Source organism: Cucurbita pepo, chromosome 3 (genome assembly GCF_057944985.1).
Source record: "Cucurbita pepo subsp. pepo isolate OVF chromosome 3, ASM5794498v1, whole genome shotgun sequence".
Taxonomy (NCBI): domain Eukaryota; kingdom Viridiplantae; phylum Streptophyta; class Magnoliopsida; order Cucurbitales; family Cucurbitaceae; genus Cucurbita; species Cucurbita pepo.
This window is the reverse complement of record NC_141800.1, coordinates 4,938,528-4,962,827: the sequence shown is the minus strand read 5'-3', so window position 1 is coordinate 4,962,827 and position 24,300 is coordinate 4,938,528. Positions and strand designations below refer to the sequence as shown.

Below are 24,300 nucleotides of genomic sequence, written 5' to 3'. Positions count from 1 at the left end.
ACCCTGCAACAGATATTTTTTCAAACAGTTGTCACCCTGCAACAGATATTCTTTCAAACAGTTGTCACCCTGCAACAGATATTCTTTCAAACAGTTGTCACACTTATTCCTCTCCAACAGTCATTTTTATTTTACCCTCTTCAAACAAATATTCCTCTTCACCAGTCATTTTTATTTTACCCTCTTTAAACAAATATTCCTCTTCACCAGTTATGTATGACAACCCTCTTCCACAGTTATTCCTCTTAAACAATTATTCCTCATATCCCTCGTTCAAATAGTTATCCTTCCTCGTTCAAATAGTTATCCCTCCTCGTCCTCCTCGTTCAAATAGTTATCCCTCCTCGTTCAAACAGTTATTCTCCTCCGTACGACAACCCTCGTTCAAACAGTTATTCTCCTCCGTACGACAACCCTCGTTCAAACAGTTATTCTCCTCCGTACGACAACCCTCATTCAAACAGTTATTCTCCTCCGTACGACAACCCTCATTCAAACAGTTATTCCTCTTTGTACGATAACCAACCCATTCTAAAGGACAAACTAATTTTGTCCAAAAGAAATGACCTACAAAAAAAACAAATAAATTTAAGTAGATCATTCTTTCCAAATAGTAAACTAATTCTTACCGAGAGAAAAGACTTTTAAAGAAAACAAAAGAAAAAAACTAGAAAATAGACAAATTTAAGTAAATATTTCCTCAGATATCTCAACAAACCCTTTTTAAAGGGTGAACTAATTTCTGCCTAAAGAAAAACATTTAAGAGAAAACAGATAAATTTGAGAGAAAACAGATAAATTTAAGCAGATCCTTCTCTAAGAAATCTCAACAAACTCTTTTTGAACAACAAATTAATTTATGCAGAGAGAAAAGACATTTAAGAGAAAACATATAAATTTAAGCTGATCATTCTTCACATATCTCAAACAACCATTTTTAAACAACGAACTAATTCGTGTTAAAAGAAAAGTCCTTTTAGAGAAAACAGATAATTCTCATTCAACCCACCCTTTTCAAACAGCAAACTAATTTCAAATAAAAGAAAAGATTTTTTTGAAAGAAAACAGATAAATTTGAGTAGATCTTTCCTTAAGATATCTCAACCAACCATTTTCATACAAAATTATAAGATCTTTCCGAGAAAACAGATAAATTTCTGTTGATCTCAACTAACTTTTCTCAAACAGCAAACTAATTCCTGACAAAATAAAAGACTTAGAAAATAGATAACCATTTTCAAACAACAAACTATGTCCTGCTCAAATAAAATAATTTAAAGAAAGCAACTAAGTTTAGACAGATCCTTCTTTCAAATATCTCAACCAACCCTTTTTAAACAACAAACTAATTCCTGCCCAAAGAAAAGAACTTTAAGAAAAAATAATTTAGTTTAAGCAGATCATTCCTTCAAATATCTCAACAAACCATTTTCAAACAACAAACTAATTTGTGCACAAAGGAAATAGCTTTTAATTTTAGAGGAAACAGAAAGAAAAGACCATCCAATTTAAGAAGAAACAAATAAATTTAATTGAGAGATAAAAAAAAAATCATATTTTACAATCTTTCCTTATTTTATTGAATGATATTAATTTAGGCAAATATATATATATATATATATATATATTATGTTCTCGAGTATATATATAATTGAATGATTTATAATGGTGCATGTCTAGTAGCCGTGCATGCACCATTTTATTTATGTTATGTGATTATGTCCTATGTAATGTCATATGATGCTATGATGTGTATGCATGTGATGTCTATTACGCCATGTTGTAAATGAAAATGAAATACTATGGACGTCATGTGTTATGTATTGACATGTAAAGCTATGTGATGGTTGACATGTATACATGATGCGTATATGTACTCTATCATAGATGAAAAAAAAAAAAATAATGATGTTAATGTTATGCTATAAATGAAAATTACAGAGACCTCATACATATATGTATGTCATGTGTATCGGGATAATTTCACACAACACCCTTAGTACGTGTACGACACGCTTGGACATTAATGGGTGGCCAAAAATAAGGAAGACGAGTGTCTAGAGTTTATAAGTGGGCCCACCTTCAATAATTTTAGAAGATTGGGAATGATTGATGTTTACATCTCAAAACCTTTGTTTTATTTTCAAAAAGTTATAATAATGTCCACGTGGATATTTCGTTTTCTTTTTCTTATAGAGATTTTTATATAAATATCCATTGGTTACATATTTTTTAAAAATAAAAATTCTAAAGAAATGTTTTTATGCGATTCTCAATTTGGTTAGATATTTTTTAATGTCTGGTCTCATAAGCCCTCGTGTTTCGTTGAATCTATAAAATTGTTATTAAAAATACAAAGATTCTCGTAAAAAGAGAGATCTATAAGTACGAAATAATTTAAGCGAAATAAGTAGAGGTTTCGTTATCTATATAAAATGGCATCAGAGTCATGACCTAAATCTAGTTATGAGTCGTGCCTTCGACTCGTGAAGATAAATGGGCCTAGGGTTGATTGTTATATTATGGGCCACAGAATGGGCTTCTTAGTGATATCAGGCCCAACTATTACATTTACACGTGGCTTTTCTTTTTTGTTTGATTTTAATTAAAATAATTGACACTCACAGTTTTGACTGCCTAAAGAAGCTTCTATCTTTGACTAAATAGCTTAACAAACAGTCAACGACGACTCTTTGACTACTTCTTCTATTTCATGACGTGGACTTCCACTATACTATATCACCTTTTTTACGAAGCTCTTGGGTCAAAATTTATAAAAAAAAAAAACAAAACATTTTGAATCAATTAACAAAATCCACAAAAATAAAAAAAAACAACCTAAAAAAGTATTAAAAAAAAGAAAAGTCAAAGTCAACTCCATTAAGCTCCCTCTTCGCCCCTTTCCCTGCCCAAAACTTTTGACTTTTTTTCAACCCTTTTTTCTTTATTCATTTAATTACACAAAACCCACTTGAATTTTGATTATAAAAACCATCTTTAAAACACGTTGTAAAAATTAAAACTTTCCTTTTCCTCCTCTGTTTCTGGGTGTCTCTGTGTATATATATATATAGATTTAATTGTGCCTAAAGTACCAGAGCTTTGTTCCTATCTGTCAATGGCGGATCATGTGAAGAAAGGGCCGTGGACGGCGGACGAAGATTCCTTGCTTTCCCATTACGTTATTCTTCACGGCGAGGGCCACTGGAACTCCGTCGCTCATTCCACCGGTGAGGATTTTATTTCTAAGTTTTTCTTTTTCTTATAGTCTCGAGTGTCGAGGATTGTTGGGAGAGAGTCTTACATTAACTAATTTAGAGAATAATCATGGATCCATAAACAAGGAATACTATCTTCATTAATACGAGGTTTTTTGGAAAAATTCAAAACAAATTTCAAAAGTTTATGCTCAAAGCGGACAATATCTTCGTGATTTGTTACTTGGAGAACTATAATTAATTCTCGGTTTTGTTTTGTTTTAATTTAATTTAATTTAATTTACAGGGTTGAAGAGAACCGGGAAAAGCTGTCGCCTGAGGTGGCTGAATTATCTCCGCCCCAATGTCCGCCGTGGAAATATTACTCTTCAAGAACAGCTCCTCATTCTTCAACTTCACTCCCGTTGGGGCAATCGGTCAGTTTTTCTCCTTTTAATTCATATATATATATATATATAATTATGGGATTAAATGTATTGATGAGATTCTTTCTTGGGTTGGGATTGTTAATTTAGGTGGTCGAAAATAGCTCGATTTCTACCCGGAAGAACCGACAACGAGATAAAAAATTACTGGAGAACCCGAGTTCAAAAGCAAGCCAAACAGGTCAAGTGCGATGTTAATAGTCAGCGTTTTCATGACACAATGAGATTGGTTTGGATCCCCCGCCTGGTCGAGCGAATTGCAGCCACCTCTGGCCAATCTTTGCCGGCGTGCACCGAGACCTCCACGTCAACTCCTATAATTTCAGAATCTACATTGGATGACAATAGTGTCAATGTCGACGTGTCTGCATCGTGTTCAGACACATCAAATTGGGGAGACGGGTTTGAGGCAGGTTGGTGGGAAGGAGACGAAGTTGAGTCATCATTTGAGAGCTTGTGGACTGAGGAAAACATTCGTTTCTTACAACAACAGCTGTTTGATTAGATTACAATTAGAGACTCGAATTAAACTAAAAAGAAAAAGAAAATTAATGTATAAAACGCTCTAATCGCTTTATAAAATAGATATTTATATAACTCGAGCATTAATTTCGAGTATAATACACTCTAATCTTAACTTCTTGTATTTGTTATACAATAAAAAAAATATTATTTTAAGAACATGTTTGAAAGATAAAAAAAACATGTGGCTAAATTAATAAAAATATCTCTAAACTAATAAACATATACTAATTTACGTCATTTAATTTATTTTCTCAAATACACGCATATTAATTTTCCTGTAGCATTTTTTTTTTCATATTTATATGCTACAAGAAACTGTATATTTAACCATAGTTAGGTAGGACATTATACACACAAAACATTGCCAAACCCCAAACAAGTTGTTCTTATGGTTTACTTTCGTCTTAAGGTCTAATCTTGAACGAGTCGAGTCTCGAGCCAGCTAGCGTGAGTGAATAAATGTAAGTCTTATATTCTCTCCAAGTGAAAGGCCTATAAATACACGGTTGATCTGAGGTAACCATCTCTGGTAGAGGAGAAATCCATGTATCTAAAGACGGTGATGCAAAAAGAGTCATCGACATTCTCGACCTTGGCCCTATGTTCGCGGTTGCCCTATGCTTCAAACTCCCAAACCTTCCATTGGTAAAAACCTTCGTATTTCCAATAATCAAATTACAATAATTATTTGAATGAAATTGATGATAAAAGAAGAAATTATATATATACCTGAAATAAATCACCAATCATGACGTAGTAGGCAGTGGGGTCAGGAGGGACAGGGACCCACAACCCATCATCCAATAGGATTTGGAGGCCAGCAATGTCGTTGGATCTTAAGATGGCGAAGATCTGAGGGTCAGAATGCTCGCCAAATCCAAGCTTATTGGAGGGCGAGGGATGGATGAAGTCGGGCAATGGACGGTAGTGATTGATTCTAAGAAGTGAGTCACTTTGAGAATCTAAGATCATACGGCTGAAAATGGAGTTGTCTGATATCCCTAACCCCTCAGCCATTAGATCAAGGAGCTCACAGGCCACATTTTTGGTAGCTTGTATGTAATCATTTAAAGCACAGCTGCATTAATTAAAAAAAAAAAAAATTGGATTTTTATTTGATTAAATATATTATTTACTTGTAAATTTATGATCATTCTCTAAATTGGGGACGTGGGAGCATTTAAAACTTATAAAATCTAAAAAAAAACCTGAATTTGGATGGATTTTGGGAGATGGAGAAGGCCAGTTGAGAAATCAAGGAAGGTTGAGATGAGAGGAGAAGATATTCAATCTCTCCGATGTCGCCATGGTGGCCGATATTATTGATGCCGTAGCCGAAGCGAGTGGTATTGCCAGCGTCGACGAGAGAACTTTTAGGGCTGGCGGCGAGCTTTTCGGCGGTGGGCTTGGCGAAGAAGGCCATGGCTTCTTCTTCAGCTCTTGAAATGCAATCCTGAGGGATGCCATGGTTGATGAGCTTAAAGATGCCATACTTTTCACTGGCCTCGACGAGCAGCTTCGAGAGGGCTTGCCGGTTGCTGGTGCCACCGGAGAGATCGATGGTGGGGATCCTTGCAGCGGCAGCGGTGGTGGCGGTGTCGGCGGCCGAGGGCTTGGAGCTTGTGGTTAGGGAGGAATTGGGTGATGCTACCACCATTGTTATGTTTGGTTTTGAAGAGATGAAAATGAGAGGGAAGATTGTGTGTTGGGGTTTCAAAGTTGAATTATGTCTATTTATAGTGTTAAAAGAGATAAGAGAGTATGGAGATTATTTTATTTTATTTTATCTTTTTTGGATTAAATTTGTCCATTTTGGTCAAATGTATTAATTTATGAAATCTTTAGGAGAGAGAGAGAGCTTTGACTTTTAATATTTCCATCATGCTTTTGAATTTATATTTTGATTTATGATTTTTATTTTTTTATTTTAGCCATCATACTTTAACACGTTCACACCGGATCGGGGAACCAGGGCGAGGACAATTCCCATCCGGTCTCCATTTAGTAACTAGAGAATAATCTCTCTACGTCTTCCACTTTTTCATTGAAACGAACCTTCTATATTCCGTTTGAAATGAGCCTCGCAGATTAAATAGACATTTTTAATTATACTGACATGTTATTTCTTTTTTATATTTCACGAAAAATAAAATAATAATAATAATAATGTTTAAATTAATAAATAAGAAATATAAATTTAAATAACCTAATTAATTTTTTCAATAATCATTTAACAAAAAGATATTTATATATATACAAAGTTTTTGAAACGTAACACTCCATCTATTATTTATAGTTTTTAAAAAATTTCTTAATTATAAAGTACTTTTTAAGAAAATAACAATAAATACTAAGATGATTTTTTTAGTCAAAGTTTGGAGATATCATAATATTTTTGACTTTTAAACCCAATAAAAAGCTATATTTATTATCCTCTTAATTACACTAATTTATGTGTTCATTTTCACATTTTCTGTTCACACATTTTTTCCTCGAAAAAAATTTATGTCTTTTACACCGTAACAATAAATTTGTTATTGGGCGCCTTCCATATTGGCTCCAGTTTAGATACATATGAGACCGAGGACAAAACATGTTGGAAAGATTTGTGTTGGTTTGTGGACCTTTACTTTTTTCCTAATCTCGAACCAGTTAGGAAAAAATATGAACTAACCATTATGTCGATCAATTTTAATCCTAACATTTGACTTATTTCTCTCGATCTAATTTTACTCGCAATAATTACTAAATCTTAATTAATTGTTAAATAAAAATATTTGCATATGCAATAAATATGTTAAATTTCTATCCAGTAATTCACCAAAAAAAATTCAACAAAAAGATTAGAACGAGATGGATATAAGCAACCAAGGACATTAATTATTTAATACATAATTTTAATTTTAGGTTTATGGATGACCTATCTAAAATTTGACCACGGCAACTCTTTGAGTCGTATATAGGATTCATCGTGTTATCTTATGAAATATTTAAATCTTGACACAAAAAAAAACTGATCATAAGATAATTCGTATCTAACTTCACATGCCAAAATAGTTTCATATTCTAGGGTTTTTTTATAGATAAATATTAAATCAAGTAAAACTGAAAGCTCGAGGAATAAGATAAAGTTTAAATGCTCAATATAGGATGTGAGAATATTTTGATGAAATATATGTTTTAATCAATTAAACCATACTCAAGTTTTTAATATTTTAATTTATATCTTTTGATGAAATCATGTACGAGAAAAATTAACTAAAAGACAAGTCAACTAATCTTACGAAACAATTATTTAATCCTACAACGTTTAGTTGTAAATTTTTTACTGGCCATCGATCTTCTTCCTAATGACTGTCTGCCATCTTCCTTGTCGCCGTCCTTTGGCTTGGCTTATAAACTTTTAATGTCATCCTGTCTTTCTTTCTACCTTGTTCTTTGGATGCTTTCCCCGAATTGGGGTCTTAGCTACTCGCTTTCGAACGATCTTCCGCCGCCTTCTGATTTCTGGCCATAGACTTTGTCTTAAGGGCTGGGTTGTTGTTGCTACCCCGGTAGGTAGTCCTTGTTGGAGAGTCATAGCTTATCTCAATTGAGAGTCTTGCGTTACGTCTTATCTAGACCGCTGGCAGTCTTAGCTAGGACTTTTAATTGTTTAGATATATTATGAAATTTGAAGTGGTAACGTGGAGAAGAGAATGTTAGAAACTGCGAGCCTCTATAATGGTATGTTATTGTCGACTTTGAGTATAAGCTTCTTAACTTTGTTTTTTGTTTTTTTTTTTTTTCCAAAATGGCTCGTACCAATAAAAATAATAATCTTTTAACTTATGATCTTTTTCTTAATTGGTCAATGTGGGACTCCCCCCAACAATCCTCGGCACCCAGAAGAATGGAGGGAAAGCTGATAGCAATTATTTTGTGGTTGTGGAAAGCGCGTTGTTGGCTATTATCCAATACCGCACTTGCTTCTCATTTCTAACCCGAGTTGTTCTTTTTCTTTGTTTTATATTTGGCTCGAGATTCTAACTAGTTCTACATATGTATCTGAAGTAACAACTTCGTTTTTGTAAACTTATATACGTAAGGAAAAAAACTAAACCAAACAATTACGAAGCTTGCAATTATAAACTCAAGTCCACTGTCAGTAGATATTGTCGTAACGGCCTAGACCACTGCTAGCAGATATTGTCCTTTTTGGGTTTTCCCTTTCGGGCTTCTCCTCAAGGCTTTAAACGCGTCTGCTAGGGGAAAGTTTCCACACGGTGTTTTATTCTCCTCCCCCAACCAATATGGGACATCACAATCCACCCCCTCGAGGCCCAGCGTCCTCATTGACACTCGTTTTTCTCTCCAATCGATGTGGGATCTCACAACAATCGCGGAAAGATAACAATTTTAATCAAAATCATCAAATTTTTATATATCATTCATAATGTGTGTTTCCATGATGAATAAAAAATTATGATCCAAAGAATTAGATTTCTAAAACATAGCTCTAAGATTATCACAAAAGAATTTTAATATATTTGGAAAATTACATATATATATATATAGGCATCTAATAACAATAGGTATGAAATTGTGACAGAATTAAAATGGAGCTTCCTCTATGATTTGGGTTTTTTCTTCAAATGTTTAATTTCTATAAATCCTTTTTAACATAAATGAATCAATTCCTTATTTTGATTTAGAATGGATGTGACGTTTTCTTCAAACGCTTCGTCTTTCTGTATTGCACATCTTTAGATTAATAAACTTTATTTGGTAAAAACGTTTCAAAAATCGTAATTATAAGTATAAATGTGGTTTATAATAATGTTTAGATGGTTAATTAATTTGGATATGTTTGGTTAATTGAAGTATTATATTAGTTCATTGAATTTTATAAAAAAAAAAAAAAAAAAATGTTTTCAATGTTCATCACGCAACCTTTATGAATCAATATTCTAATTAATGGCCTCATACTCCTTTTCATATTCTATTATTGTAATTATCCTTTTCAATTTGGATACTCATCTGCCATATCCTAAATTACAAATTTTATTCTTATGTATATTTAACACTTTTAATGTTTATGGATTAAATAAATTTAATTTAATCCAAGAAAAAATTATTTATTAAACGTTGATTAAATATAATTTCACATCAATCTATCGCACGCGTTAAGTCAGTTTATGAAAGGGGACGATGAATTTTAGTACAAAATCAAAGGAGTATATACCAAAGTACTATATGATGTCTAGAACGTAATAACTTTTAGATACTATAAACAAAAAATACTTTGTAACCAAAATGAAGCTAAATAATACAAAAATAAAATTTTTCGGTATATAGAAATATATTAAAATTGATTTGTTTCTTAAAAAAGAATATATAAGTATATCAATTTAGTAATGGTGAACCGAAAGGGATATATTCGTAATTATACGGTTAGAATGGGCGGCAAATAAGGAAAATGTCATAGGAGAGGTCATTAGAAACGAATATATCTGTAAATATACGGTTGGAATCGAGGGCAAAAAAGAAAAAAAAAAATTGGACCATTTCTCAATTTGTGCGTGTCATCCTTGCGCACGGACCATGCTAATCTTCTCTGTATCGTTCCAATTTTATCGGATGTCCCCGAAGGGATGATAACTTGGCTCAACCGGTCTTATTTAAACAATAAATTATATGTAAACTAACCGATGTGGTTCAAAAAGGTGCTTTTGAACGACAATTGAATGACAGATCGACACGTACTGATGAGACTGCTTAAATCGACATGTCGAATATGATCTTCTCGGGCGGTACCTTTTATTTTCATTATTTATTTACTATTGTTAAATATTCTTTAAGTCTGCAACTGTAAGAAGGGAAAAAAAAAACGGAGGTAAAACGCAATTTTTGTTAGATTTAATTTTTTTTACTTGTTCTTTTAGCTTTTTAGATTAACATTTTTTGTTTGACTTAAAAAATGTATAGATAATTAATTAATTAAAAAAAAATTATTCGTCATGGGTTACTATATTTTTCAATTTTTAAAATTAAATTAATATTAATAATCCCTTTATAACTTAAAAATATAATCAAGTTGTCTTTTTAAAAAAAGAAAATTATGATTTAACTAATTTTGATAAAAAAAATTAAAATTAAAATTAAAACTTGAAACTAATCCAACTTAAGGTCGTTAATCAATTACTAGATAAATAAATGACTTAAAAAATGTGCATCAACCATAATTACTTACAATGATATAGATTAATTGCAATATGCATTAATTAAATATTCATTATTTTTTATTTTTTAATAAATTAATTCAGCTTACTTTGTAAACATATTTCGAGTAGTGTTGAAAAATTAATTTTTTTTTTAATATTTGCTTAATTGAAACATGATTTTAAAAATAGAAAATAAAATAGTTATAAAATGTGATTTGATAATATTTTTAAAGTTTCAAAAAACAAAAATATACATTTTGAGAATTAAATAATAAAAAAATTAAAATACAAATAATAAAAATAACTTTTAAACAGAACTTAAAAATATATTTCAACTTTATAACTCAAAAATAAAAAATAGAAATTACTCAAAACATTTTTTAATACTAATAATAATAATATATAAAAGACTTGAAAATTTGACTTATTATTAATCGAGTTTATCTCCAGTTTAGTCTTTTTAATATCTAATAATAGTATATGAATTAATAAATTACGGAGTTAAAATTATATTTTCGGTTTTACTATTTTCTCCACAAAATTTTCGCAAGCCAAGCATCTCAATAGGGCTATATTCGTAAATCGCTTACGAAGGGATTTTTAATGCAATAAAGAGGGGTAAAATTGTAATAAGCTATATTCTTGAAAAATAATTTGGACTTTTACTGGATTTGTCCATCTCAATTCTCATCCTTTTCGATGTGGGACAAATGGCTGTCTTCGAACGACAGCTGATTGAGAATCCGACAGTTACTAGTCTGATCACTAAAAATTTTGTAGCAGATCGACACGTCGGATATCTGTCTCCTCCATAATATGCCTCGGTGTCGGCTCCTTCCGTTTCATTTTAATTCTTTGTGTTTATTATTAATTAATTCACATATATATATATATATATATATATCAAATTTGTCGGTTATTAAAGCTTAACTTGACAAGAATGAAAAATAGAATTGAGATCGAAAATGTGTATTCTCATTCATATTTATAATCTTTAAATAAAATACAAGCTATCAACTAATACCTACAAATAAAGATCGAGAATAAAATAAAATATACTATAAATTAAATCATAAAAAAAAGAATATTAAGATATAATATTTAAGATATATTTCATAACTAATATATTTTTTAAATATTATATTCCAACGACATTTCATACCTAAAATTTTAAAATATAATAAAATATCAATACAAAGTATAATTTCGGATCGGAAGAGAGTTAAATATAAGAAAATTCATATTATTCAATTCGTTCTATTATTAAAATAATTATTGTAATAATGCACCTATTTATTAAAAGGTTCATAATTGTTACATTATAAACTCAAAAAGATTTTATACATTCGTAACATTAACATTTTCAAAATGGATATCAACTAATTAAGATATACACGATCACAAATTTAATACTTTCAACCAACATCCATTTTTACCAACTCCATTATGTAAAAGGTTGGTGGAAAAGAAGCAACAATTAGAAAAACATTATTAAATTTGTCAATAATATGTAAGGGTTGGATATTCGTCTCGTGAGTTAGGTCAGTCACGAACCATTTGGTAGGCTTGAATGGTTCGAGTATTATTAGAATGTGGTCCAGCGTCGGGTTTTGGTCGAGCCTAGAATAGGGTTTGCTAAAAGATTTAAAGGGAAATAAATGGTGAACCAAAGCAATGAAGGTGATTCACATGAAAACAAACTCCATAACTATGGATCATGTTCAGCCCAAGTTGGGTTACTAAATTGCATAGAAACAGTTCTTGAATTTACTCCTCTTCAGTTTCTTGCGCAGCCCAAATTAAACTTCAACAAGATCAAATCAATGGCATGGGGGCAATAACAGTGAGTTTATGTACCTACACCATTGCCCTTCTGTTTTAGCCCACTTTTATTGGTTTAATACCAAACCAACCCGTTTTGTCTCGTCAATTCCACCACGCTTCTTACTTCAGAAGTTGCATTATTATCTTAAACCCGCTTCTTCTTTTAGAAGTTGCATTATTATCTTAAACCTTCTATCAATATTTCAAAGCTAACTTTGATGTAGAAATTTTGTTACTGAAGAACGAAAATTAGGACACTAGATTCGGTATTTGATGGTTTTGACATTCCTTGCGACATAGTCACATTATTTACTCCTTGTTTCTAAGACTGAAGATTATTCTCACAGACCAACACTAGTCATTTCAGTATGTTTTGTCCTTACACAGTTAATCTAGGTCATCTTATTATTGATATATGTAATAACTTTTATTTGTCATTCTATCTTTAGGATGGCTTACATTTTAGGTAATTTTTAGTTGAAGAGTAGTTGATGCATTATAGTTTACTTTTATTTATTGCTCATATGCGTAAGGTGTGAGCTTCCGGCCGATTTCTCTGGTGGAGGGAGCGTTGGATGCGTACAATAATGAAAAAGTAGGTAACTTCACACTCACTAATCTTCTCTTTCAACATTTTTACCTCGTGATGCTTTTTTTAGGTAATTTTTTTTTTTTTATCCTTCAATATCTAAGGTTTGCATTAGTTTTTGTTACAATTAGTGGGAGATTCGGTATAAATAAGATCAAATTTGATGTAATGGAAAGTAAATTTGTAAACGTTCAAACCCACTTAACAGATATTGTTTGTTTTAACTCGTTCAACCCCACTAAACTTTCTTTTGTTCGATCGACTATGTTCTTTTAAATAGAAGAGAGAAAAATTCGAAGGAAGGAGAAAAGTAAAAAAGTAAAAAGAAAAATAATAATAAATATAAAATTGAGAAGTCTGAGTGTCATGAGGACAAAACTTCAATATGAATGTTCGCTTTCTCTCCTTGTTTGATGGCGAACTAACAAAGAAAACGATGGTCCCCTTTGTAGTTAGGTTTGTTTCTTCGACCACGTAGATACAAAATTAAAATTTCAAGAATTAAATTGATCAATTGACGATATATATATATATATATGATATATAAATGAATGCAATTATCTTCGTTGATATGAAACATTTTGAATGATTTCAAAAACAAACTTGCGAAAGTTTGTGTGTTCTAACGATCACATTTTTATGTTTTGTGTTGTGTGATTTTCATCGTGGTTGATAGGTCCCTTTAGTGACACATAACTCGTAGAGCTACACAACACGTACCTTCAATATTGTCTTAATTTAGTTGGTAGGAGATACTAATAATGACTAACCCTTAATTATGTGCCTAATTATGTGACAAATAATCTCACCTTTAATTATGTGAGGCTAATCTAGTGATACTAAAAAGGAGAAACATGCCCTCAAAAGAGTATCTAGTTGATCCCTCCCAAACTCACTGCTAACAGATATTGTCCATTTAGCTCGTTATGTATCTAGTCAAAAAAACTTATTAAAACGTGTTAATTGAGTTTTACTAAGTTAACAATTGAGCACTTGAGATAAGACACCACCTAACATTGATGGGATGTCGTGGCTTCAAGCTCAAGACCACCGAAATTTTCCGACTTAACCAAATTTACTTACTACTTAGTTATATATAAGTATTTCCACTATATGATATATCAAAATTATTAATAAAGTCTATATTATTGATTAAATAATAATGTGAATAAATAAATGATAATAGTATTACACAAGGTGGAGTTCCGAAAGATGAAAGTTCATTTATTGTTTCATTAAAGCCAACATGTCTGAGTTGTCTACCTCGTGGGCCCCCCTCGCAGTTGTAATAATTATCAATTTGAAAACAAATTTAAAAAATAAATTTATCACTCAAATTTTTATAGATACTGAACTATGTTTGAATTGGTTCATGTTATATTTTTTATTTTAAAAACAAATAGTGTATAAATGAAAAAAATCAATAAAACTTATATATCGATATTAGACTTATATTATTGAATTATTTTAATCTTTATTGATTAATTAATTAATTTTTAATAAATTTTCAAAATCAATATAATAAAGCATGAAATTTTTTTAATTTATTTAATATTAATGCTTTAAAATAACCTCAATGTAACTCTATTAACCAATCAGCTAATATATAAAATTTACTCATCAAATAAATTAATAGAAGTTTCCATTTGCTTAATAATTAGAGTTAATTATAATAATTAATAATGATTGCTATTTTTTTGAGCTCATTAATGGATTTTTTAAAATAAATTAATTTTTGTTAATGGCTTGAAAATATTTAAGATTATCGCAAAGTCCAAAATAATATAATAGAACACCGAACAACGACATGTCGAATTGTGTATGGAAGAAAATTGGGGTGATATTAAATTACTTCGTCTATAGAGCTTTAAACCAATCAATCCATGACATGTGTGTGTGCTTTCACATCCCATTGGCCATTATATTGAACTCAATTCACCATTGCTCCACCACCTCACCTCACCTCCCTTGCTTGCATTGCATGATTTTTCCTTCCTGTTTCTGCTCATACCTCTGTAAGCCACCACTTCCCTTTCCCTCTCTGTTTCTTGCTCTGTTTTTGTGTTTGTTTTGTGCATTTTGGAAGTGGGGTTTTGATACTCAACATGTTACCTCCATTTCCATGGCTGTTGAAGAACAACCTCCATTTTTCATTCACACTCTTCTATTTTATGCTTTTGTGGTGTGTTTGATCTTCTGTTCATATTCGTTATGCACAATGACTCTGTTCATAGTTAGCTTTGTAACCATTGCCATGGGTTTAGAGTTTCTCATCTTAAAAATATGAACTTTTGAAAGGTACCCATTGATCCTAATGAGCTTCTGTTATGGTTCTCTGTTTTTCTTTCAAGACTCCATAAATTTTGAGGCTTTTTGTTTCTCTGAGTCTTCAAGTAGAAGCATTTGGGCATGGTGGTTGGCCCCTCATTAATGTCTGCAGTTAGTAGGTGTCTTACTAGACCTATACAACGTTTTATGTAGAACGTTACCTTTGTAATTAATTTTTCTGAGAAGTCTTCTGTGTTCTTTTGTTTTTTCTCTTTTCCTTTCTATTGAAAGTTTCAATGGAAGTTGGGACATTTTTTGACTTCTGAACTTTGAGACAGAGTTTTCCTTGAGTTCCATTAATGATCAATGCAACAGGTTTTCCAGGAGTTCAAGAATGAAGAGGTTTTCGATCAAGGTCGAGGAAGGAAGGGAAGGCAAAGATGGGAAACCGTCCATTGGACCGGTTTATCGAAATGTTCTTGCGAAAGATGGCTCTCCTTCTCTGTTTGAGGATTTGAACACATCTTGGGATCTTTTCAGGTTATATACAGAGTTCATGTTCTGGCTATGTGTGAAATGAATGGTTTGATGTTATTGCAAGGCTTAGAATGTTAAGAACATGAAATTGGTTTCTTGGATTGTTTTGCAGTGTTTCAGCTGAAAAGTATGCTGGAAGGCAAATGCTCGGATGGCGAAAATTTGTCGAGGGGAAGGTGAATTGAACTCTCATAATCTATATGAAAAGAAAACATGAAAGAAATGTATATGAACTTGAATGGTTTCGGTATCCAGCCAGGACCTTACATATGGAAAACTTACAAAGAAGTTTATGGTGATGTTCTTAACATTGGTTCTGCACTACGCGCTGTTGGCGCCAAACCGGTAAGCATACTCCTGCAGTTTCAAGAGCATACCATAACTGAGAAACTAAAGAGATGATGATTTTCCACGACAGGGCTCGAGAATCGGGATTTATGGGGAGAACTGTCCTCAATGGATAATAGCAATGGAGGTTCAGCTGAAACCTTCTTCAATTTTGTAGTTGTTTCATTGTATCAGGTAACAAATTCTCTAAATGTTTCGTGTAGGCCTGCAATGCCCACAGTATGATCTGTGTGCCACTCTATGATACCCTTGGTATACTTCATCTCTTTGTAAGTAATAACTTCAAGTTGAACTTCCTGTTGATTCTTAAACTAATAGAGAAGAGGCTAAATGAATTGCAGGACATGAAGCTGTTAACTTCATTATAGACCATGCAGAGATCGATATCATTTTCGTCCAAGATAAGAAAGCAAAAGAAGTAAGAATAGCTTTCTAGTTAATATAATATGCTTTCACATCTCAATCTAAACCAAAAAAGAGGCACTTACTAGACATGGTTGATACTCAATGTTCATTTTGCAGCTATTGAAGTCTGAAAGGACAAACCCTGAGAGGCTGAAAGGTGAGAATGATGAATATAAGATGGTTTTCTTGCAATCATTGAACCAATTGACCTTTTCGATTCACTTTTGTAGTTATTGTCTGCTTTACTTCACTCAAGGAGGAAGAAAAGATCTCAGCAGCAGACAATGGGGTGAAACCGTACTCATGGGACGAGTTCTTTCGCCTGGTCGGTTTTAAATCTAAACGATGTTTTACCGTCCTTTACTATACGTTGGAGTTGACGCATGAATCTACTTTGTATCAGGGAAAAGAAAATCCTTCTGAGATCACTCCTCCACGACTTCTCGACATTTGCACGATTATGTACACAAGTGGAACTAGTGGAACTCCTAAAGGTGTTGTGTTAACACATGAAACCTTAGTAACGTTTATTAGAGGAGTTGATATCTACATGGAGCAGTTTGAAGACAAGGTAGATAAGTCCCCTTATCAAACTCAGGATTATTGCTGGCTTGCATTTTCTTTTAACTTCCAAAGCTTTTTTCCTTTGTCAACAGATGACAGAGGATGATGTGTATCTATCATTCCTGCCTCTAGCTCATATCCTCGACCGAACGGTCGAGGAATATTTCTTTCGGAAAGGTGCATCTGTTGGCTACTACCATGGGGTATTGTATTTTTCATGGCATCCCCTTTTGAACCAGATTCAGATCTTTGGTTTACAAATTTTCTTTGAAGAGATGATCAGGACAGCTCATTTTTGTTTCTCATTTGTTTTATGAAGGATCTTAATGCAATAAAAGAAGATCTAATGGAGTTAAAGCCGACGCTTATAGTCGGAGTACCTCGAGTTTTTGAGAGGATTCAGGAAGGCACGAAAACACTGCTTGTTATCTGTAATTCTGTTACTATTCATAACTTGTTAACAAGGCAAAATTAAGAAATATATATTTCAGGAATCAAACAAGCTGTACAAGTACTCAATCCAGTGAGAAGAAAGGCTTTTGATTTGCTCTATAGATAGTAAGTCAACCTTGATCTTTCAGTGCCTGTGGTTTGCTTCTTTTCTACAAGATTCTTATAAGATCAAAGATGAATCATATTTATGCTGAACTTGCAGCAAACTTTCATGGATGAATAGAGGATACAAGCAGAAAGAAGCATCCCCTTTGGCAGATTTCTTGGCATTCAGGAAGGTCGAGTCCTACACTCTTAATCTATTACGTCCTCTCAATTTCTAGTTCCTTATCACTCTAAGAATCTATTTGAAATGACTTTTTTTCACCTGAAAAGCTTTTTTTGTTGTGCACTTGAAAAGTCATTTCAAACTACTTACATGTCCATGACTAACTTGATTATCCCCTAACACTAAACTTGTATGAACTCAGGTGAAAGCTAGATTAGGCGGCCGCCTTCGACTAATAATATCTGGGGGTGCAGCCTTAAGCTCAGAAGTGGAAGAGTTTCTGAGGGTCACATGTTGTGCTTTTTTTATCCAAGGATATGGTAAAGATCACTAGCTACAGAAAAACTATAGTTCAGCTTTAGTGGTAGCTTTTAGGCACATTCCTAGTTTAAAGATTCTCCATTCTTCGTTGCAATATGCTTAACGAGTTTCCTCGTCATCATTGTTGCTAATGATTTATATTGCAATGCAACATACTGTTTAAAACTTGTTCAAACATTAAGAACAGCAATGTATGGTAACATTTAGGATTGACTGAAACTTGTGGACCAACAACTATTGGCTTTCCTGATGAAATGTGTATGCTCGGAACCGTTGGGAGCGTTACTCCATTCAATGACCTTCGGTTGGAGGAGGTTCCAGAGATGGGTTACAATCCTCTTGGGGATCGTCCATGTGGTGAAATATGTGTGAGAGGAAAGTCTGTTTTCACTGAATACTACAAAAACCCTGAACTAACCAAAGAGGCAATAAAGGATGGTTGGTTTCACACAGGTGGTTCATCACTTCCCTCTCTTGTTCTTGTCTGATAATTCATTGCTATTTAACTTGTTTCTTCCATTCTTCTACTACTTCAGGAGACATAGGCGAAATCTTACCCAATGGGGTTGTGAAGATCATTGACAGGAAGAAGAATCTCATAAAACTTTCCCAAGGAGAATACATAGCACTCGAATACTTAGAAAATGTCTACACGAATACCCCGATCGTCGAGGATGTAAGTTTCGAATTGTCCTTTTGAGTCTCTTTCTAAAACTAAATTACAATTTGGTGATTTGAGTTTCTTTGATATAATCTTTCCAAAGATATGGATCTATGGGAATAGCTTCAAATCAAGGCTAGTTGCAGTGGTGGTTCTACACGAGGAAAACACCAAGAAATGGGCAAATTCTAATGGCTTTTTGTGTTCTTTCTCTGAGCTTAGTTCTCTTGAACAGCTCAGAAATTATGTTCTCTCTGAGCTCACTTCAACAGCTGAAAGAAACAAGGTATTACGTTTGCTTAAACAAGAAATCTAATCCAATGGCAATTAAGTAGCTATGAAACTATAAATTTTTCTTTCTTCTCACTTAATCAAACTCAACGTCTTTGATTCACATCAGTTGAAACGTTTCGAATACATCAAAGGAGTTGTGTTAGAATCACACCCATTCGACATCGAAAACGATCTGGTGACAGCAACTTTGAAAAAGAAGAGAAACAATCTACTCAAACACTACGAGGTCGGTTGAAGAACTCTGTTTTTTATAGATTGAATTCTCCAAAACTGAGGTCACTTAAAGCTCCCTAATGTTGCAGGTGCAAATCAACGAAGAATATAAAAACTTGGAGGCAAAGAGGTGATGAAGTTGAAGCACAGCTGATCTGTCTGAACTAAAAATCATACATCCAAAACCATTTGGTTGTAGTAACAAAGAAACATCTCTTTCTTTCTTTTTTCTTCTTCTCGCAAATTAAGGACTATGTGGGTTCACTGACAGATGGGAGTACGGTAGTTGAATGATGCTTCAGTAGACCTCATTCTATGGAAGGGTTACAAAATAAGTTCATATATTAAAAAGCTACCATCTTCTTTGGAAAAGTTTTGTTTAAGTTCCTAAAAAAATTTAAAGATCATCTTTGATCAAAACTGATTATAGGACCAACGTTTAATATGTTGATGGATATATTTAGAATACTACAAAGACAACAAATTAAAAAATATTTTTAATTAATAATTAAGATTGTACACTTTTTTAATAAATGTCAACATGTCAACAAAAACTCAATATCATGTATAGAACAGCCACACGTTAGCTTGGTGGCCAATAAGAATCAGATAAATAATAAAGGGTTTAGAGGGTTAGGTGGTTGTCTTGTGAGAGTAGTTAAGGAGATCAATGTCTAACTCATAGACATGTAGAAATGTCAATGAAAATGTTAACATGTCAACGGAAATTTAATGTCTTATATATAACCACCTTAGGTTTGACCAAGGGATCAGATAGAATTAGATATATAATAGAGAGCTTAGAGGGTTAGAAGGTTGTCTTGTGAGAGTAGTAAAGGTGAGTTTTGCAACGTTTCTAGCAATTTTACAACTATAAAAGGAGGTTTTTCTTCCACTTCTCTTTACCAAGAACTCGAGCTTTTATTCCATTTAACAAGTTTAATATCCATTTCTTGGGAAATAATGTTGGAAGTATGAGTCACTTTTGAGAGTGCAAGAATATAGTTTTTGTTTCATTAATTTTTTCCATGTATGTGACCGAGTATGAGTCACTTTTGAAGTTCATTTTTTAGTTGAGACCATAATATCTCGACTGAATGAACTACGTTCAAGTTTACAACTTGATTTCAATACTTTGTTCGTCGAACTTTGTATGATTTTAGATATATTTTTCCAGATATCTTCCTAACAATTGGAGAGGTGTCACGTTTACTAGGCTCAAAATAAACATTCTCCTACCATGGAAATCTGAAAAACAAAATGACATTCATTTCCTCAAACTGTAGCACCCTGCTAATCTAACGGTCCATTATAGCAAAGTAAGCTGAAAAAGATCTTTCGAGATTCTTAATCAAGCCTCAGCACCCTTATGTCTATATTTAATCAGTCTTGAACCACGAAGTCCATTAACTAAGTTCTAGGGCGAGCCAATTTGATTATAGCAAAGATATTATGGATCAAATTATGTGAACTCTCTCTGTACAAGAAAAGCCTATCAAAAGAGAATTTAAGGTTTGAGGCCTTGCCATATTTACAGATGCCAACACGATCAGAAGCCTTCAATCAAATTATATGGCATGAAAATTTCAGTCTAAAGGAGATGGCGATAATTTACCAGATTATTGACACTAAACTTCAATGGTTCTTCAACTCTTCCACTGACCTCCCTTCTATGGTAGCAGGGTCAGAAGTTTGATTTCCTGCAAAACTGCATCAGAGATATGGATTTAACATGAATGACACACAAACATAAGAGTTTACTACAATGAACCATGTAGAGATTGAGCTAAACTGACTTGAGAACATGGGATTGAGCTCCATTAACGTTAGGGGAAGATTGAGGCAAATTCTGAACAATCAAGCTTGCGCTTCCACCACCGGAAGCCACAGGAGACTCCGATACCCTTACACTGCCTATAGCACTCATTCCTGCAAGGAGATTTTTACAAACATGAGAATACATTAGATGCTTCAGAACTATCCTCCTGTTGGCACAATGTGAATTTGAGAGCTTTTAGCAATTATAGTAAATTTGAAGGTGAAAGGGTATCTCAAACTCTCCTTGGTTGGTTCTGTACAAGGTTTTTACTATCAATGCATTGTTCCTAATAGCCATGCCAAACAAGGAAAAAGAAGTACAGTCACGGACGTATCGAAAAGTTGGAGAAAAATATAATTTGAACTACCCCATACCTTGAAAGATAATGATTACAAAGAAAAGCAATGTGATAAATAAGGCAGGTAAGCTGCTGTTGGATGAAGATGTTTTCTCTGCTTTCATCTTCTTCAAAGCTTTTATTCGCTCAACTGTGGCACGTTTTTTCACTGCCAACTCGGCGATCTCTTTAACAAATATCCTGTCAGCAGCATCCAACGACGGACCCCGTGGGGGTCGTGGTGGCTTGTGAACCTTTCCCTTCTTAATCTTCTCTTTCACGTTCTTCTTCTTCTCTACAAGAGCTGCAAATTCTCTTCTCTTTTCTCCCTCTAAACTGCCCATCAACAACTGCACATTCTCATCAACACCTAGCTTAACAAGCTTGGTGGAATCACTACTGGAAGCAAAGCTACCACTTCGATTTAAAGATCCATCAGCACACAGAACCCCGCTTCGAAGCCTGCTAAAAGTTTTTCTAGCATGCGTTTTGGATGTTGAGTCAGTTTCACTGCTCAAATCATCTTCGCTAGTATAACCACCACCTTCAAGATCTATTTCAAACTCTCTATCTTCTGTAGCCATATAATCTAAACTGCCCATCTAAAGAAGTTTTACTTTCCATTTCAACAGGGCATTCATTCTACCAGGATCCTGAATCAAAGGGGTCTTCTTTTCTTCTCATCTTCTTAACACTTCTGAGAATCCTTTTATGAAAAATAAACCCAAAACAACTTTAAAACACATTTCTATACACGGAAAATTGTAACCATAAACTTTGAGCATTTTGTTCAGTTCATTTACTTCCTAAACTTTATAAAATGCCAATGACATCCTTAAACTTCGAATCATACTTCTTCTTTGTCCTCCGATACCATAACAACATTCAAGAATGTTGCTATGACATGGCCATTATCTATTAGTTACTAATCCCATCACACAAACTTAATTAAAACTTAAGTAATAAGCATGTCCAGTCAAATTTACATTGATAGTATTAACCACAATGACTAGATAGAAGCACAAGGAAAAGTACAAATTGAATCAAATAAGGAATCCCCCCTACCCCCACCCCATTTTTTCAGTTCTCTTTCACGAATGACAAATGAAAATCAGAAAATGAATGAAATAAGGAGTGGAGTTCGTTTCTCCACCTGATTTCATTAAAACCAGACAACAGAGCATACAATGAAAACACCGTACTCATCATAATGAAGAACATTTGCAGTAGGAGGAAAAGGGTAGGGGATTCGACCAGTTTTTTCGACAATTATTATTTTACTCTTCAGGAGAGAAAGAAAAACTCACCGACAAACAGTAAATCAATAAGAAGAAGCCAATTCCGGCATTTTCAAGCTAGAGTCCATGAAGGGATCGAACTGGAACATGAACAAACAAGAAAAAGCCGAAAAAGAGATCAGGGGGATTAAAAAACAATAACAATAAAACTGAGGATATGAACCCAGATCGTGAAATGAGAAAGAACCCAGGTCGTGAAATGAGAGAAGAAAATTGAGAGAGATCTCTTTCAGATCTGAAATTGCGGGGCGCGGCGCCTAAAGAGCATTTGTACATTCTAAAAGTGGTTCTTTTATGCCATTTTAAACTATTTAACCCATTTCTCGTCGTCCAACAACGATTCATTAAATACCTTCCTATTTCTCAATTTGAAATATACATATACAAATATTTTTGAAAGACCAATGGTAATATTACAATTTTTTTTTTTTTAAATATGAACACTTTTTAATAAATTACTACGTTTAAGAGTTTTACATATATATAATTTAGCCTTCTTTTAAAAAAAAAAAAAATTAATTAAAATAGATTTATACCTGCTTAGGAGATGACACCAAAATATTGCCTTTTTTTTTATAGCAATGTCAATCATTTGTTTTTGGAATGAAAAAGGTACCCACGTTGCATTAAATTAAATTTTAATTTTAATTTTAAACATGATGAATAAAACGTGGGTTCTTCACTTTGGTTGTGATGAAAACAAATATATTTAATAATAACATGTCATCGATTCAAAATAGTATTTGGCAACGCCTCTCTCATATACTATGGTGAGAATTAAAAAATATCATCCAATGACCTAAAACCAATAAAAAATCGATGCTTTGCTTATTTTTCTTATCGTATCTCAATCTTGATCTTAATGTTTCCTAAGTAAACATCGAGTTCTTGATCAATTTTCACTATATTGCTTTTGAAAAGTTGGATTCATTCATAAACTCCATTTTCAAAAACCAAAAAGATTAAAAATCAAATGGAACATGGATCTCCATATCGTGTTTGAATTAAAATTGAGATAAAAATTTAAGCTCTTCCCGAACCCATAAATCCCTTAGATACGATACAAATAGATATTATTCTATCATTAAACATATAATTGGGATATGTACTTCCATTGTAATTTTCAATACATTTCTCTCCCCTTCTAAATTTTTTAAAAGAAAAAGAAAATTGGGACTAAAAATAAAATAAATCGACCTATCTAAAAGAGAATCCAACGTATCTTCGTCATGTTTGTCATGGCAGAATATTGATCGTTTGCTCACAACCATAATATTGGGCAATGACAAAGGCAACTGTAATATTTTCCACGGACTTCAATAACATCTTGATCAATATCCTGTTTACCAAATGCTTCAACTTACATCTACTTCTTCCCCTACTTTTCCAGAAACATTCTTCAAATTAACAGTCATATTTCTAAAGATTAAAAACTATCAAACCCATATGCCTTTTTCAAATGAAGAAGAAAGCCAAAATAACACCATACATTAAGGATGAGAGGATTCCTCTTTTCACTACAGCAAAATACATTCATTTTCCAGCCAAGAACATATGTGAATCATGAAGAACCGTGTGCATGGCATGCCTATGGGGTTATGGTTGTGGAATTCTGGAAAAGAATTTACAGTTTCAGAGAAGCATATAAACATAATCTATAGACTGTCCAACATACTGATTTATAAACAGATCAACTAGTAAACGATCCAACGCTCTCAAGCCTGGATAGT

The 24,300-nt window shown here is 32.9% G+C and overlaps 4 protein-coding genes and 1 non-coding gene across 5 annotated transcripts; 2 read left to right on the top strand and 3 right to left on the bottom strand.

The window, feature by feature from the left end:
* The first annotated feature begins 3,096 nt into the window (after positions 1-3,096).
* Positions 3,097-4,155, top strand: LOC111790754 (transcription factor MYB78-like). Its single transcript, XM_023671786.2, has 3 exons — positions 3,097-3,230; positions 3,505-3,634; positions 3,734-4,155. The coding sequence occupies exons 1-3, from the start codon at positions 3,119-3,121 to the stop codon at positions 4,146-4,148; spliced, it is 657 nt and encodes a 218-aa protein (XP_023527554.1). The 5' UTR covers positions 3,097-3,118; the 3' UTR covers positions 4,149-4,155.
* A 233-nt stretch (positions 4,156-4,388) lies between these two features.
* Positions 4,389-5,884, bottom strand: LOC111791077 (gibberellin 2-beta-dioxygenase 2). Its single transcript, XM_023672274.2, has 3 exons — positions 5,377-5,884; positions 4,898-5,246; positions 4,389-4,821 (listed from the first exon to the last, which is right to left on the bottom strand). The coding sequence occupies exons 1-3, from the start codon at positions 5,823-5,825 to the stop codon at positions 4,573-4,575; spliced, it is 1,047 nt and encodes a 348-aa protein (XP_023528042.2). The 5' UTR covers positions 5,826-5,884; the 3' UTR covers positions 4,389-4,572.
* A 3,816-nt stretch (positions 5,885-9,700) lies between these two features.
* LOC111791915 (U6 spliceosomal RNA) lies at positions 9,701-9,803 on the bottom strand. Its single transcript, XR_002814704.1, has one exon. It is a non-coding gene; the product is annotated as a U6 spliceosomal RNA (small nuclear RNA).
* Positions 9,804-14,645: 4,842 nt separating this feature from the next.
* LOC111790891 (long chain acyl-CoA synthetase 1) lies at positions 14,646-19,488 on the top strand. Its single transcript, XM_023672004.2, has 20 exons — positions 14,646-14,799; positions 15,428-15,592; positions 15,702-15,765; positions 15,845-15,934; positions 16,008-16,064; positions 16,141-16,189; positions 16,279-16,355; positions 16,460-16,499; positions 16,573-16,667; positions 16,746-16,913; positions 16,999-17,109; positions 17,226-17,313; positions 17,398-17,464; positions 17,562-17,637; positions 17,830-17,947; positions 18,156-18,401; positions 18,485-18,624; positions 18,713-18,895; positions 19,010-19,129; positions 19,206-19,488. Exons 2-20 carry the CDS (start codon positions 15,447-15,449, stop codon positions 19,248-19,250), a joined length of 1,980 nt encoding a protein of 659 aa, XP_023527772.2. The 5' UTR covers positions 14,646-14,799; positions 15,428-15,446; the 3' UTR covers positions 19,251-19,488.
* Positions 19,489-20,547: 1,059 nt separating this feature from the next.
* On the bottom strand, positions 20,548-22,908 carry LOC111790892 (uncharacterized). Its single transcript, XM_023672005.2, has 5 exons — positions 22,758-22,908; positions 22,580-22,650; positions 21,310-21,978; positions 20,913-21,045; positions 20,548-20,824 (listed from the first exon to the last, which is right to left on the bottom strand). The coding sequence occupies exons 3-5, from the start codon at positions 21,872-21,874 to the stop codon at positions 20,752-20,754; spliced, it is 771 nt and encodes a 256-aa protein (XP_023527773.2). The 5' UTR covers positions 21,875-21,978; positions 22,580-22,650; positions 22,758-22,908; the 3' UTR covers positions 20,548-20,751.
* Positions 22,909-24,300: the final 1,392 nt, after the last annotated feature.

Excerpts from the sequence above, each read along its gene's own strand:
- LOC111790754 (XM_023671786.2), top strand. The coding sequence starts at position 3,119 with ATGGCGGATCATGTGAAGAAAGGGCCGTGGACGGCGGACGAAGATTCC. Across the intron at positions 3,231-3,504 it reads CTCCGTCGCTCATTCCACCG|GGTTGAAGAGAACCGGGAAA; the intron begins GTGAGGATTTTA and ends TTTAATTTACAG. Across the intron at positions 3,635-3,733 it reads CACTCCCGTTGGGGCAATCG|GTGGTCGAAAATAGCTCGAT; the intron begins GTCAGTTTTTCT and ends TTGTTAATTTAG.
- LOC111791077 (XM_023672274.2), bottom strand. The coding sequence starts at position 5,825 with ATGGTGGTAGCATCACCCAATTCCTCCCTAACCACAAGCTCCAAGCCC. Across the intron at positions 5,247-5,376 it reads CAAAATCCATCCAAATTCAG|CTGTGCTTTAAATGATTACA; the intron begins GTTTTTTTTTAG and ends TAATTAATGCAG. Across the intron at positions 4,822-4,897 it reads TGATTGGTGATTTATTTCAG|GTTTTTACCAATGGAAGGTT; the intron begins GTATATATATAA and ends GGAAATACGAAG.
- LOC111790891 (XM_023672004.2), top strand. The coding sequence starts at position 15,447 with ATGAAGAGGTTTTCGATCAAGGTCGAGGAAGGAAGGGAAGGCAAAGAT. Across the intron at positions 17,110-17,225 it reads CTGTTGGCTACTACCATGGG|GATCTTAATGCAATAAAAGA; the intron begins GTATTGTATTTT and ends TGTTTTATGAAG. Across the intron at positions 17,948-18,155 it reads TTTTTTTATCCAAGGATATG|GATTGACTGAAACTTGTGGA; the intron begins GTAAAGATCACT and ends GGTAACATTTAG.
- LOC111790892 (XM_023672005.2), bottom strand. The coding sequence starts at position 21,874 with ATGGGCAGTTTAGATTATATGGCTACAGAAGATAGAGAGTTTGAAATA. Across the intron at positions 21,046-21,309 it reads TGTAATCATTATCTTTCAAG|GAATGAGTGCTATAGGCAGT; the intron begins GTATGGGGTAGT and ends ATCTCCTTGCAG. Across the intron at positions 20,825-20,912 it reads GCTCAATCCCATGTTCTCAA|TTTTGCAGGAAATCAAACTT; the intron begins GTCAGTTTAGCT and ends TCTCTGATGCAG.